Raw genomic sequence first — 15,233 nt, forward strand, 5'->3', positions numbered from 1 at the left:
ACGGTCACGTGGTTTCACAGCTGTTTGCGATTTGTGTGATTCTTCATGTGATCGTGCTTCAAGTAGGGATGGAACACAGACATGTTCTGGTTTAACACTCACATATATATATACACATATATATATATACACATATATATATATACATATATATATATATATATATATATATATATATATATATATATATATATATATATATATATATATATATATATATATATATATATATATAAATAAAAGTAAATTAGAGGGCTGAGAAATTCTAAGTCCATTGTCTTGTTTTAATAAAAAAAAAATATATACATTCAGACATTTAAAATAGACATGTAAAAAGTACATTTAAACATTTTTGTAGACAGTTTACTGGACTATTTGGAATTCAGCAATAACAATTTCAAGTAAAGGCAGCTTGTCACAGTGTTTTTTCCAACACCTGAAACATTTACTGTACATATTTACATATTACCAGACAGTAGGTGTGTCAGAACATTTTTAAAAAGTATTTACAGTCAGTCTCAAAACATTAACAGACATGTGTCAGCTGTGTCTAGAGTTGCTGTAAGTCTACAGTACTTTTAAACTCTTTTCAAGCAACATTTCGCCTTTAGTGTGTCAACCTCCATTTCTCCAACAGAAGCCAAAGCAACTCCACTTGATAATACATATAATAGTAGTTGATTGTTCAAGCGTAAGCAAATGTTGCCATTAAACATTTAAATTCAGTAGAGTTTGCTCTGCTTCGATGACAACAAAAGTGCTGGACTAAATATAAGATGGACCCAAGGGAGAAAGGGTGAGCAACGCGTTGCTTCTTATTGTGACTACATGTTTCACAGACTAAACAATAAACACTTAACATCTCAGACTTCACATCTCTACAACATTCAGCTGACAATGCTTATTAGTGGTCTATAAAAGCTGTTTAGTGTCAAACAAGAGTTCAACTAAAAATGAACATGCTGTATCTGTATGGGCACTTTGTATACTTACCAAACTGTAAGTAATACATATACATCGATACATGACATACATCCTACCACAGCTCCGTGTATTCAGTCTTTTACTCCACTGACACATATCTGACCCATGGAAAGTTCCATGGAGTACCTTTGGCTTGTGTACAGTTCGATGAAATGTGAAAAATGTGTTAACAGAAACTGAAAATCACACTTTTAGCCAGAGAGAGAAAAAAACAAACCCTAACCTGAACTACAGAGTCGTCTTTTTCTTTGGACAGAAAGGTGAAAAGAACCCTGAAGAACAGTGCATATCAAGAACCTTTCTTATTGAGGAATAGTGATGTGGTTCTTGTAACATAGTCATGTTACTAATAACTTAGAACATGCCCCGAGGTTTCCTTTACAGAGGTCACTGAATTATCATGAGATACAAAATAGCTGCTCGTTTCCCAAGTTAGCGTACAGCAAGATGAACTGCAATGTAACAGTGTCAAGTCCAGTGGTTTCAATACTGAGAAATCCATGAAAAGTTATTGAACTGTGGGGAGATACACACACACACACACGAGGCTGTCAACATGTTTCACGTAAAACTGAAATAACACAACAAAATAATAAGGCAGGGGTCTGGTTCATATGGCCGCCTTTGTTCTTTTTTTCCCTTTCGTTACAGCTCCCTGGCGGTCCAGAGGGTGAGGCCAGGTCAGCTGACATCAGTGCAGGACACTGACTGACTGACTGACGTCCAGGAGACATCCAGTCTGTTCTTCACTCCATGGCAGTCAACCAGCCAGCACTTATAGGCTTAGAAACCCAACACTGGCAGCATACACCTCCACATCTTCATCGTCCTCCTCCTCCTCCTCTTCTTTCTCCATCTCTCCTCCGCTATGGGCGGCCGCATTCTTCCTCTTCACCTGCCGGCGGGCGGCGCACCTGGGCCTCTGCATCGGCACCAGCAGACGGAAGCCCGGCACGGCGTGGGCCGAGGCCGAGTGGGAGGCGGGGTCGGGGGCCACGGCCGTGAAGGTGCAGGGCACCAGCGTGGAGGTGGAGGGGCTGGTGCTCTGGACGGACGAGTATCCAGAGCTGGGCTCGCTGGAGAAGACGAGGGGCTCCCGGGGTCTCCTCCTGGCGCTACACTGGCCCTCCGCCGCCTTTTGTCGGCCGTCCTGGCAGAAGCTGTCCTCGTCGCTGGAGAGGGCGCGGCAGCGGTGCTCCCGCTCTGCTGGCTCCGTCTCCAGGTGGAGGGCCACGGCTGAAGCTGAGAGGGGACAGGAAGCAGGAAGTTCACGGTTAACAAAAAGAGTGTTCCGACCAGCCAAATCCTGTTACTTTCTATCTGCTGTGCTTTCTACTTGTACTATTTGCATGTCGCTTCGGATAAAGACTTTGTTGGTTCTGTGCATCATCGCTGAATGTATTTACATTTTATCCATTTAGCAGACGCTTTTTTCCATAGCTTAGGAAGAGGCCATGGATTGATTTTGCTATTTGGCAAGGCCCTGACGCATCGGCCCGGGTTTGATTTTGGCTTGGGCCTTTACTGCATGTCTTCCCCTCTCTCGCCCCTACATTCCTTGTCTACCTCTTAACTGTCACAGTCCGATACATATGTATCATATACCAAAATGATATCTTTAAGTCAGATCTACTTCTTAACTTATACCAGTGGCTCAGATCAGGACTAAAAGGCATCGAGTCGATGACCATGAAACAGAGGCATCGCCCTCCTCTCTACCCCTCCACTTACTCTCTGCGTCTTTCTCTCCCTCGCTCTCCTCCTCCTGGTCGCCCTCGTAGCCCGAACAGGAAGTATCCAGGCTCCAGTCCAGGATGTCGCCGACCAGCGTCTCCTCCTGATTGGACAGCTCGGCAGTGGGCGTGGCCACAAAGCTGCCTCGGTGGGCCTGCAGGCAGTCCTCTCGTCTCCTAGGGAAACGAAATGGCAAACCGGTGAGTGCGGCGTTCCCAGAGCTGGCGCGGCTGTCGTGAAAATCCCAGGAGTGTGTACATGTGTGTGCTTGCACTCGTGCAGGTGTGAGCCACCAGCCCCACCTCTTGCTGTGGCTGGCCGGTGAGGAGAGGAAGGTGTAGGCTTCAGCCAGCTGGGCCGTGGGGCTGGGGGGGAGCAGCTGAGGCTCCCCCTCCGGGACCTCCAGGATCTGACACAGCTCCTTGAAGTCGATGACCTGGAGGGGACCACAGGGGGGAGGGGGCGGGCAGAGATGAGGCGCTAACCCAGCTGAACATGGTGGATACCTTTCCTTTTGTTATGGTAACCAAAAGCAGTCGCCAGGGTTAGGCCTCATCATGTAGCGTGTGTGTGTGTGTGTGTCTCACCTTCTCTTTGCTGATGTGCTGGTAGGCCTCATCCTCAAAGCGCTGCTTCACGCCCGTGAGAGACACGTGTCGGTAGTCTTTAGGGATATCCTCACTGAAGCTGAAACACCAGATGGACAGAGGAAGGGCCGAGGAGAGAGAGAAAAAAAAAAAAAAAGGAAAAAGAGTTGAGACTTAAATCCACCCTGCCATTTCAGTTATTGTCAATCTTAAAGGTGAATCAGGTGGCTTGTCTATTTGGCAATGGGACTAGGCCCATAGATGCGGTCGTTGATCTGGTCTGACTCACCCTGCAGCATGCTTCTGACTCACTCACCCCCTCCAACACACACACCAGATCCACCTCCACATCACACACACACCCCTCTGCCTCCCACAGTGCTGTTTAGAGCCTCTAGCTAACTACACGTATGTGTGTGCCGGAGGCCTCCTTTCTATCGATCCTCTTATTGGTGTTAACCACACAAACCATGTTTACCATTTGACGTAGAGCATCACAGTCCACAGCACCAGGTACTGCTTGGAGAAGCCCGTGTAGTCGGCCAACTGGCTGGGCCAGAGGGGAGCTGTGGAGAGAGGGGGGGGGGAAGAGAGTGAGAGGGATGGAGGGAGAGTGAGAGGGATGGAGGGAGAGTGAGAGGGATAGAGGGAGAGGGGGGAGAAAGGTCAGGCTCGGGACTAATATGCTCAGCTGCATCGTCCTCGTGCACTTGTATAACGGTGTGTGTATTAGCACAGTGGCTCTCAACCCCGTCCTCAGGGACCCCCTGTCCTGCATGTTTCAGACGTTTCCCTGCTCCAACACATCTGATTCAAATAAAAACGGTCGTTATCTAGCTCTGTAGAAGCCTGGTAACGAACATGCATTTGAATCAGGTGTGTTGGAGCAGGGAAACATCTAAAACAAGCAGGACAGGGGGTCGCTGAGGACAGGGTCGAGAACCACTGCAAGCACATGCAAGCGTCTTGTCGGCGCGTACCGTAGTGGTGCATGGCCCGCGTGAGGAGCAGCGCGGCGCAGGCCAGCGTGGCGTGCGGGGCCGTGCCCAGGGACGAGTAGAGCAGCGACAGCTCACAGATGTAGCTGAACAGGTGGAGGCTGCGGCGCTCCATGGGCAGCAGGGACATCAGCACCTCCCCGTAGTCCAGCAGGGTGGGGGTCTGGGGGGGCACGTCATCTCAGTTCACACATGCAGGCCGTAACGACTGTACAAAAGGAGGTTTTGGATCGATTGTGTAACGTGTGCACACTGTCCGTCCGCTCACCCTGATCTTGCCCTCCAGGACGGACACCACCTCCCCCATCATGCGGACCAGGTCCTCGTACTTGTAGGTGTTGTCCGTGAGCCACACGGCCTCGCGGATGGTCAGGATGTCCTTGCTGACGTACCTGGAGACGCGGCAAAACCACAAGGTGCAGAAAGAGGAGTCAGACGGCTGAGCGGTCAGGGAGTCAGGCTAGTAATCAGAAGGTTGTCGGATCGATTCCCCACCATGCCAAATGACATTGTGTCCTTGGGCAAGGCACTTTACCCTCGTTGCCTCGGGGGGAATGAGCGTCTGCTAAATGACTAAATGTAAAGTAAATGTAAAGCGGCCGATGGGAGGCCGATGAAGATGATGGAGACGCCCGAGTCGCCTGTGGCCTCACCGCGTGCACACCACCATGCAGGCGATGCCCAGCAGCTGGAGGCGGGCCTTGGGCACCGAGCGCAGCGCCAGGTAGCGGTCCACGCAGCTCACGGTCACGTGCAGCGTGAGGCTGGAGAAGTCCTTCATGGTGGTCACCTCCACCAGCCAGTCCACCAGGATGTACCTGGACACGCACACAGAGAGAGGGAGACGTCACACGCCGTCCCACGGAGAGAGAAACGGGGAGACAATGGAGAGGGTATGCTAGCGTGTTAAGCCTGTGAGGTGTAGCGCAAACTCAGTGGTGAAAGACCAAACGACTTCTTGCCGGGCCGTTATGAAACAGCTTAAAGGGAGAGTAATGCTCGTCTCTCATCCAAAATAAAGGAACTCGAGCACTCTGCCACAACAACAAACCGTGCGTAGTGGACGACAGTGGTAACGGGTCCAGTTCGTCAAGGGAACGCGCAAAGCCCACCGCTGAGAGTTGTGCGACGCCGGGCCTACCTCATGGTGTCCTTGATGCCTGGCCGGAGGCTCTCGTCGCTGCCGTGGCGAGGGGTTTGGGGGCTGGCGTGGAAGAGCTGGGCCACCAGGTCAGCGCAGGCCCGGGCCTCCAGGCCCAGGGGGTTCCCACTGCTGCACACCTTGGCCAGAGACAGCTGCCAGAGAGGGGAGGGACGGGCAAGGAAGAAGGGGTTGAAAGAACGGGAGATGGATAGGAAGTGACAGCAAGGTGGAGAGAGAGAGAGAGAGATCACGGTCATGTCAATGACAGCCAGCTAGACAAGCCAAGTTTGATGCCCCTGTGTACCAGCTGTGCCAAAATACACTAATTTGTCTATCAAGTCTAGAAGGATTAACTCTCTCACTGGCGATAAAATCTCCACGGGGAAATATTGTGGAAAATATATTGTCAAGACGAAACTCGACTCCTGATAGCCTTTTCGAAGGCAGCTGTCATGGCCGACAGACAAACACTCCCCCCTACCCTGCGCACAAGCAATGGAGACTGACAAGGATGCCATTATAAAAAGACTATAAATAACCCGGAGACAAAACACTGACAGTGAAGGCAATCGATGGAGCGAGTGGCATTGTCTGAGTGTGTGAGTCAGAGGGGAAGAGGAGACCAAGTCCCTTCATGTCATGCTTTTAGAGAAGCCAACCTTGGATAGTTGGCAAGGGGTACCTGAGGGTTTGTATACACACACACACACACACACACCTGTGCTTCCCAGCATCCTTTGGCTGCGTAGTCCCTGAGGGTTCGTACACACTGGAGGTACCTGCCTGGGTCTGATGACTGGGGAGTGAACAGTCAGTGACAGAGAGACAGAGAGAGAGAGGAATGGTGGTTAATGGTAGATTTCATATCAAAACACACACACGAAGTGACTCGCAACCAAAATGAATTGTTCTATAATCCGTCATGAACAGTGCCTTTCTTTAAGGGACAGACAATAAAAGAGTGTCTAATGTCAAAATAACATCATTTTTGTTGGGGTTATACATCCAGGGTGTATAACCTCTGGCCGTGGGCCTTGGTCACAGTGAGCCCCGGCTGTACTCACTGCAGACTTGCGGTTGTGCTCCCACAGCATGTAGGAGCTCTGCAGACAGCCTGCCTGGGAAGACTCCTCCAGCATGGGCAGGGCCTCCGCCTGCCTGTCAGCCTCCTGGAACACACACACACACACACCACCAGCGGTGAAACTCCACCCTTACACAGGGTCGTCTTCGAACTGACAGTAGCATGTTCGTTAATGTGATAGGCACACGCTGATATGAAACGTGTTGTGAAATGTGTCTTTTTAACAGGGATATAGGGATGAGAAACACTCATCACGTGGTCGTTGAGCAGTTGGTCCACTATCATGACCGGAGGGTTATCCAACATTAATCAAGCCTGCTTATACAGACGACTAATCAAACTGCTTAGGGTAACAATCGGATCACAGGCTAATTGAAACTGGTGTTTCAACAACCCCAACCAAACACAAAAGAAGGGGGGAAAGGGGGGGTACTTTGAGTGTGAAACTGTGTCCCCTCTCTCACTGTGTGCCAATCTCGGTCTCCCATACTCACATCAAAGAGCTGCAGAACCCTGGCCAGACAATGCAGCAAAGGCCCCTTCTTCTCCTACACATAAAATAAAATAAAAAAAGACACATGAATGAAACGAAGCCTTAGATTGTGACTCTGGCAGCTAATAACACCCATGTAACTGAGAATCCCCAAAATGGCCAGTCTGGTAGATTAGATGTTCTTGATGCTCTGACAGCAAGACAAAATTGAGGCCTGCTTGTCTGGCCATTAACAGTGAAACCGAGACAAGCAGGATCCTTTGCTTTCTCTGCTGGCCTTACCTCCCCAGGCACATGGCAGGAAATCCCTCTATCAAAACCATATTGGAAGGTGAAACTTTGAAAACCCATCTTAACTAGACATCAGCCACAATGATGAGTATGCAAAGAAAGACATTTGAAACCCTCCCCTAAAATAATAAAAAGCCAAAGTAGGGACAGCGAGAAGACTTTCATCCCTGTCTGTCTGTCAAGTGTTCCTTGCTCGCCCCATGAGCTCTGTCCACGACTTACCACGTTGGTTTCACATTCGGCCTTGAGCCGGTCAAACACCACGGCCTTACAGCAGCTGCCGGTGGGGGACCAGGGAGGACGGATGAAGAGCCAGACGAAGGGGTCTGCCGTGGGCGGGCGCAGGCTCTCAGCCAGGCTGAAGAAGCGGGACGCCTTCCTCCCACACCGGTCAGCCCGGCCCTCGTCACACAGCAACGCTAGGAGGAGAGGCAGAGGTGAAGGAGGGGGTACACGCACCACCGGGGAGGTCGTGGGTGATCTTGTGGACCACCGATCGAGCAGGTCAACCTACTCCTCTTTGGTCCTCCCCCAGGGCATGGGAGTCCTCGGCCAGTGCGAGTACAGTACTCAGAAAGAGGGTGAAGTGTGACTTACGTCCTTCGTTGTACAGATAGGCAATCCCCAACTTCACAGCGGCTTCAAAGTTCCCTTTCTCGGCAGCCCTGAACAGAAGGGATTGATTGTGGCCTTTAGCTTTCAGAGTGGAAGGGATACAGATACGGAGAGTTGGGGGGTGGGTGTTCGCACGAGTGGCAGATATGGGACACCGACCTTTCAAAGAGCCAGACTGTTGTGGGGGAGGGCCAGGTATCCCTGAAACTGACCCGGGCCCAAACACTGGAGTGGCTATCGATGATGTCACGGAGCTGAGAGTGCACCTGTGAGGAAACAAATGTCACTTAGTATTAGCAGTTTTAATCACGCAATGTTCCCGTGTCTGAATTTGCAGGACTTAAGGCATGCTGTGTGTACTTGTATATGTGTCTGCCAATCAGTTTGTTTGGTGACAAGATGTGCAGCACATGTTCATGGAGATGATGTTGCCTTGTGCTGGGGTGTGAATTTGAGACCAGGAGTGTGTGTGTGTGTGTTTACTCACAGCTCTGACAGCCAGCAGGTCTTCAGCAGAGAGACACTGGAGCACACATAGGAGAACCTCTTCAGGGAGGGATAGCAGGGTCAGGACAGGGGCACGCTTACGGACCCGCTTCCGCACAGGAACGGAGAAGCATTTGGAACAATGACAGTGTAGTGCTGCAAAGAAGAAAGTTAAATAAGTACATGTAGAAAACATGCAGGGCAATAGTATGTCCAAGAGGGAAATACACAGTCTCCGGCTTTGACACACTTTGAAAGTCATCTCCATAGGAGCTTACTGACTTGTTTATTCAAGAGTGGTTGTATACTTCTCGTCTTGGTGTAGGACTGTGGTTGTAATTGTCACGTAAATGTTAGCTGCCTACTTGGTGCCCAGTTTAAAGGCTCAACAAAATGTAGGCTAGCTTGGTAGCTAAGTAATTACAAACCATTAGAATAGTAAGCTTGTGTTGGTACATTCAAAAGTAAAACCACGTATTAATAATAAAACGTTACGACATTACATATTATAAATATAATAAAGGAAATGTTAATTCATATCGCTAGCTAGCTACATTATATGAGAGGGGTAGGACATGATCCAACTTGGACTGACCGCCCAATTTTCCCTCCTCAGAAACCCAGGCACTTTTTTTAAAGAAATTTGAATCGAACAAAATAAAAATTACATGCATACACAAATACACGGAGTATAACAAAACTAGGTGAATCTAAAACAAGGTTGGTGAACATTTCAACCAAATGCTCCTACTTCTGGTTAACTCGATAATTTAACAGTTAGCTCTAGCTCGCTTGCGTACAGTCAAGACATCAAGCTGTGAGGACTAGCACTAGTGGTAGAAGAAAAGGTCAATCAGATCTCAGATTTGGTACTAACATTTTAATGCCACTGTATAAATATAACACTCGCTAACCTTACATATACAAATACATTTGATAATTTAAAAATAAACTTACCACCGCCCGCTTTCATTTCCAGTGGTAAATCACTCCAAGTACAGGCTAAGCTAAGACGCTAACTAGTTTAATGCAAAGGTGGCTTTCGTCTATCCGAATACTTGCATGAACAGATATTATTTAAATGATGCTAATACTGTTGTCCTGTACTTTAACAACAAATGTACTTTTATATTGATACCACCGTGCCAATATTGCTGACTAGCTTCCTGAGATGTTGTGAAGTTGTTAATCAGGCTACAATTCAAATCCATGCATGCATCTGTAGTAGAGATCCTCCCCAAATTCATTTAGCACCGCCCGCGCGCTGAGTTTAAACATCAACTTCGATATAATTGGTCGTGAAGGGGTACGCCCAACCAGTTGAGGATTGGACGAGACGTATCTACGACGTTTTAATTGGGTTAGTTTCATCAAATAAAATACATATTTCTGATAGGACAAGAAAAAGCTATTTCGAACTACGCGCTCCCAAATAGATGTAAACCATTGGCTCAAATGGTTACAAAAAACAGAATAGATAAATTGGTCGCGCCTCTTCGGTTGTTTTCTGGGATGTGTAGTCTATCTTCCATAGGCCTACTTCTTTTTAAATGCACCTCGTTAAAGAGACATTAACCAGAAAATGAAGAAATCTTTAATATACGCAGATTTCACGCATGTAGGATATACATGGCGGCATTAAGACGCGCTTTTGACCTGTGTTCTTGTCATACAAAATTGCTCTATCGACATTCGACAAATAATGTTCTCATATCTTACTGAAGGCTACTACACGTAAATGAATACGCATTTAGACCATGCAATGTAGGCCAATGTTGCCTTATGTTGAAAATTAGCCTACGTGACAGAGCTACACTGGTATTGTCCACAAAGGTTTTTGGCTTCTAAATATGTAATTTCTTTGTACCAGATAGACTACCTCGTTAGACTTTAAACTTGTAAACGATTACGGACAACAGGTAGGGACATACTGTGTGCGTATGCGGAACCTTAAATCGGGAATAAATTCTAGGGGGACAGATTACACAGCAGTAGCAACTAGCAAAGTAAAGATGTCAGACGTACCAAATGATGCTCCTCAACGTGAGTGTCTAAAGAGGGGTATCGCTCCCCAGCAATTTATTTTATACGTATTTAAATGTGTAGTACCCACATATGGTATACTTGCTGTGTGGTGAATATCAAGAAGTAACTCCTTTAATGACCGACCTACGAAGTTAGCAAGCTATGCTAGCAAGGCTAGTTAGACGCAAAGTGTCATGAGATAAGAAAAAGTTGCAACACAGGTCATAGTGCTTGAATGCTGGTAAACGAAACAAGTTTCACATGTAACCTAGTTGTTAGTCTCATTAACTGTCAATAAACCCCAATTAAAATCATTACGAGTAGGGCAGTCAGAGCCAGGTAGACTAACGCTAGCTATAACAACTACTGCTAAGTGATTTGCTGATACTGAAGTCGGATCATTGGAATAACGACTGGGTATAGCATTGAACAGTTCGCAAAGGGACTTTAAAGATGGATAGGGCAGATGCAGAGCTAGAAAGGCAAACATAATGATACCCTGTACTGCTTGTCTTGATCAGACTGCCCTGGGACCAGCAGTGAGCAGGCTGGGAAGACTTCAGCCTGCCAGGGTTGTCCCAACCAGAACGTGTGTGCAACAGGAGCCTCCAAAGCTCCAGACCCTGGTAGGTAATGGCAGGACCAGTACCATCACTTAGGCTGATAATGGCCAAGATTAGGACACAGACAGACCAGTCTGAAATACACACGTCACTTATTATACAGAGAGGAGGAGGATGTTAAACTCAACAGTATCTGTATTGTATTGCATTAACTTTATACGGTAATTTGACTTCTGACTCCTGAGGGTTTGTCATTCACTCGTCACGTTTCTCTCCCTTACTCTTGTGTGTCTTCTCTATCTGTTTCTCTCTCTGTCCTCTCCTCTCTGTCTCTCTTTTCTCTGTGTTTCTCTCCTCTCTCTTAAAACCTTAAAACCTACCGTTTTACCGAAGCATTTAAGTAATTTATCTCAGAAGGGTTTTATTACTTTTATTAGTTATACTATTGTTGCTATTTTATTATTACTTTTATCCCTTATTATTGTTTTTATTGATTTGATGTAAAGCACCTTGAGCTACAATTCTTGTATGAAATGTGCTATATAAATAAAGTGTTACTTACTTACTTACTTACTCTCTCTCTTGATCTTTTCCTTCTCCCTGTGTGTGTCTCTCCTCTCTGTGTGTTTCTCTCCTTCAGCTATAGCAGAGATAGCAGTGAAGATGGCGACCGTGAAGCACAAGATCCTGGTCCTGTCAGGGAAAGGAGGTGTGGGGAAGAGTACCTTCAGCGCACACCTGGCCCACGCTCTAGCCAGTGATGGCACAAAGGAGGTATGTGGGGCCACCATTGATTGGAAGGGAAGTGGCAGGCCTATTTCACAGATCCAATGCGTACATACACATCCTCTACTCCACATGTCGCCACACAAGGCTGCCGTCCATCTGAGTTCCCATCCATCACATTCCCCCTCTCCTTCACTTCTGATGGCAGTAGAAGCCTGATAGGGCTGCAGCCAAGTCTCCGTCAGTCTCTGCTGTGTCTTGTGTGTGGAAAACATTGCCCTCTTGTGTTCACAAGGCGGACTGCAGCTCAGCAAGACTTGCATAACGGCCCTTCTGTGATGACAGAACTGATGATCAGTGAACACATGGGCGGCTCTAAGGAGGGGCTAGCAGGTGCTTCAGCACCCCCAAGAAAGACCAAAGCACCCCGTTAGCACCACCAAAAATATTGCTAATTTATTAATAGTATTTAATTTATACATAATTTTTGCGCAGCTCAGCCTGTCAATAATCTAGCACCCCCTCAGGACTTGCATAAAACATTTTCTGGCGCCGCCCCTGAGCGAACATGATCAGTGTTGTTTATGCTTTTGTCGATGACTTGCATGGGATGTTCCTGATTTTGTAGACAAAGATCCTGTTCCTGATGTAGACAAAGACATCAAACCTTGTGTAGGTGTGCATACTTCCTGAAATTGAAGGAGTGTTGATTAAAGTTGATTAACATTTTAATAAACAACTTGTATATCAAGATATCAATATTTTCACTTGAGTGATTTGACTCACGCCCAGGTCCTCAATATTAGCACACACCAAAAAAATCCAACCACGGTTTTGGCGGTGTGGTTGATTGAAAGCAGAATACAGCATGTATAATCTGCTCATCTAATGCTCTGTTTCACAAGTAGTCATGTTAATAGAGCAGACTGTGATATACACACGGTTAAGGGTTAGGATGAGTGTTGTTAACCCCGACACATGCTGCTGTCAAACTCATCCGTGTGTGTGCGTGTGTGTGTGTGCAGGTGGCTCTTCTGGATGTGGACATCTGTGGTCCATCAATCCCCAGGATCATGGGGCTGGAGGGGGAACAGGTGAGTCACCGCAGATCAGACTCCTCCCGCTTTGATTATGCTCATGTTGGTTGGTAGTCTATGGAAATGATGTATTTTGTTTTGCGTTTGTGTGTATGTGCGTGCCTGTCTGTCTGTAGGTCCATCAGAGTGGCTCTGGCTGGTCTCCCGTGGTGAGTCTGACCCTCTCAACAGAAATGTCCCTGTTACGTGTATAATACTCCCAACATGTATGTTAAATGAGGCCTGACGTGTGTGTGTTACAGTATGTAGAGGATAACCTGGCTGTCATGTCCATTGGCTTCCTGCTAAGCAGTCCTGATGATGCTGTCATCTGGAGAGGCCCCAAGAAGAATGGTAAGTTTGTGTGTCTCAGATGAGCATTGTTAGGGAAGATTTAATGACTACATGTTAATATGGCAGGCCTCTGTTTCTGTCAGGCATGATCAAGCAGTTCCTGCGGGATGTTGATTGGGGGGAGCTGGACTACCTCATTGTGGACACGCCCCCCGGCACGTCCGATGAACACCTCTCCATCGTCCAGTACCTCAGCTCCGCCCACATCGACGGAGCCGTCATCATCACAACACCACAGGTAAACCACAGGCAACCATACCGGCCATGACTACCTCACATGCGCTGTAGAAGCTCAGGGCAGTCTGAGACGGAGGAAACTGTCTGTGTAGATGTCTGGCTGTGGTGGAGAACCACAGGTCCTACTTCCTCCACCACAACAAGTCCTCTCAGGCCAGGGACACTGAACTCTAACTCTCCCCCCCCCTCCCACACACACACACAGGAAGTATCTCTACAGGACGTGAGGAAGGAGATCCGTTTTTGCCAGAAGGTGAAGCTGCCTATCATCGGAGTGGTGGAGAACATGAGTGGATTTGTCTGTCCAAAATGCAAAGTAAGATCCAACACACACACATATACACACAGCCCTTTTTAGGAGGCACAATGCCCTGTGCCCCCTACCCCCGAACCCTCACTTCCCAACGTCATCTTCCCTTGACCTTTGCCCATCCCCCTTGTCCCACTCCGCACCCACCTTTCCAGAACACGTCGCAGATCTTTCCCCCTACCACCGGGGGCGCTGAGCAGATGTGCGAGGAGCTGAATCTGCCCCTGCTGGGCCGCGTGCCTCTGGACCCCAGGATTGGCAGGAGCTGTGACGAGGGCAAGTCCTTCCTCTCCGAGGTACCTGACTCACCTGCTGCTGCTGCCTACCACAGCATAGTATACAGTGAGTACACACGCACGCATACAGGAGTATGAACACATGCATCGACACACACGCGCATACAGGGATATGCACTGACGTGCATCCACGCACAGTTCCATAGAAGAGTACAGAAATTGCTGACTTGACGTTTGTGGTATTCTATTTTCTAGATTAAATGGAATGAAAGAAGAAGTTTTGGGCAGATAGAGGAAGCATGAATACATGATTCAGAAATGTTCAATACAGGGGAAGTTTTTCTCTTTTTGCATTTAGAAGGGAAAAGTAATAGCAATGATATTTGAATGTGGGCGGTCCAAAAACACACTCCCACACTGACAAACGAGTACAAATGGAAACATGTGTTGACGTGCATTCAAAACAGCAACTATTTAAATGCATATGTAAATAATGTACGTGCGCACACATTGTCCACATGTTCCATCTTCAACACGTATATCATCTCGCTCAGGTATCAAGGATTACTGCTCCAACCGTGCGACAGAGGAGGAGAGTGCCGGCTAGAAGCCTGTCTGGAGGCAACCATGTTAAGGTCAAGTAGGGACGGATCACATGACTGGGGCTTCTGATGGTGATTCCAAGACATGGCATTTAAAGACCACAACAGATTCACTATTTATATATAAACTTGTCATGATATACACTGGACCACATCATGTAGACACAGTGCTTCGTTCAGTATCTAGATCCTACCATCTCTGTTATACACTTGCAGTATTTGGATTTGACTACCTCTATCTTAAACCTATCTTTATAGTCCCACCATAAACCCACCATATCTAGATCCTTCTTCAGCTTGCAAGGCAACCGACTACAGACAAGGTTTCTCTCTGCGGCAGAGTTTTGAGTTGGATCCTTAAGGGTTTGTTGACAAATGCTTTTGATTGGTCAATTCCATTCATTATGATCAACTAAATCTAAATCTAACTGATCATTAAAACAGCATATCCCATGTTTGAGATTAAATATTTGTTAGAGATGTGTCAATCAATTCCAACTGTATATATTTTTCGAAATCTTATTTTAATACTGTTCTGATTTATGATGCATTAAATAAATAATACAATGGACTTCCTTGGTGTCTGCTGACTATTCTACATGCAATGTCTCCATCTCTAACCACATATGTAGGAGGTACCAAACAAAATAAGAATAGAAGCCATGGATGCCAAAAAAGGCAAGTTATT

General features: G+C 47.2%; 2 protein-coding genes across 2 annotated transcripts; one reads left to right on the forward strand and one right to left on the reverse strand.

Annotated features, from left to right (window-relative positions):
* Window positions 1–269: 269 nt before the first annotated feature.
* On the reverse strand, window positions 270–9,712 carry ccnf (cyclin F). Its single transcript, XM_084678142.1, has 17 exons — window positions 9,374–9,712; window positions 8,418–8,572; window positions 8,090–8,196; window positions 7,913–7,980; window positions 7,538–7,734; window positions 7,026–7,079; window positions 6,512–6,616; window positions 6,166–6,243; window positions 5,445–5,599; window positions 4,957–5,121; window positions 4,572–4,695; window positions 4,286–4,466; window positions 3,784–3,871; window positions 3,306–3,405; window positions 3,021–3,154; window positions 2,716–2,894; window positions 270–2,226 (listed from the first exon to the last, which is right to left on the reverse strand). The coding sequence occupies exons 1-17, from the start codon at window positions 9,387–9,389 to the stop codon at window positions 1,760–1,762; spliced, it is 2,373 nt and encodes a 790-aa protein (XP_084534268.1). The 5' UTR covers window positions 9,390–9,712; the 3' UTR covers window positions 270–1,759.
* A 141-nt stretch (window positions 9,713–9,853) lies between these two features.
* On the forward strand, window positions 9,854–15,116 carry nubp1 (nucleotide binding protein 1 (MinD homolog, E. coli)). Its single transcript, XM_084678143.1, has 10 exons — window positions 9,854–10,459; window positions 10,963–11,067; window positions 11,645–11,778; window positions 12,756–12,824; window positions 12,944–12,976; window positions 13,070–13,160; window positions 13,244–13,398; window positions 13,603–13,713; window positions 13,863–14,049; window positions 14,498–15,116. Exons 1-10 carry the CDS (start codon window positions 10,357–10,359, stop codon window positions 14,548–14,550), a joined length of 1,041 nt encoding a protein of 346 aa, XP_084534269.1. The 5' UTR covers window positions 9,854–10,356; the 3' UTR covers window positions 14,551–15,116.
* The last annotated feature ends 117 nt before the right edge of the window (window positions 15,117–15,233 follow it).

Source organism: Hypomesus nipponensis, chromosome 17 (genome assembly GCF_054491055.1).
Source record: "Hypomesus nipponensis isolate SF chromosome 17, ASM5449105v1, whole genome shotgun sequence".
NCBI classification, from domain to species: domain Eukaryota; kingdom Metazoa; phylum Chordata; class Actinopteri; order Osmeriformes; family Osmeridae; genus Hypomesus; species Hypomesus nipponensis.

What these genes read in the sequence shown, in the direction of transcription:
- nubp1 (XM_084678143.1), top strand. Translation starts at nt 10,357, where the DNA reads ATGCGGAACCTTAAATCGGGAATAAATTCTAGGGGGACAGATTACACA. An exon ending in ACCAAATGATGCTCCTCAAC is followed by an intron (nt 10,460 to 10,962) that starts GTGAGTGTCTAA and finishes TGTCTTGATCAG; the next exon opens with ACTGCCCTGGGACCAGCAGT. An exon ending in TGGGGCTGGAGGGGGAACAG is followed by an intron (nt 12,825 to 12,943) that starts GTGAGTCACCGC and finishes GTCTGTCTGTAG; the next exon opens with GTCCATCAGAGTGGCTCTGG.
- ccnf (XM_084678142.1), bottom strand. An exon ending in GGGTTCTGCAGCTCTTTGAT is followed by an intron (nt 6,617 to 7,025) that starts GTGAGTATGGGA and finishes TGTGTGTTCCAG; the next exon opens with GAGGCTGACAGGCAGGCGGA. An exon ending in GGCATCAAGGACACCATGAG is followed by an intron (nt 5,122 to 5,444) that starts GTAGGCCCGGCG and finishes GTGCGTGTCCAG; the next exon opens with GTACATCCTGGTGGACTGGC.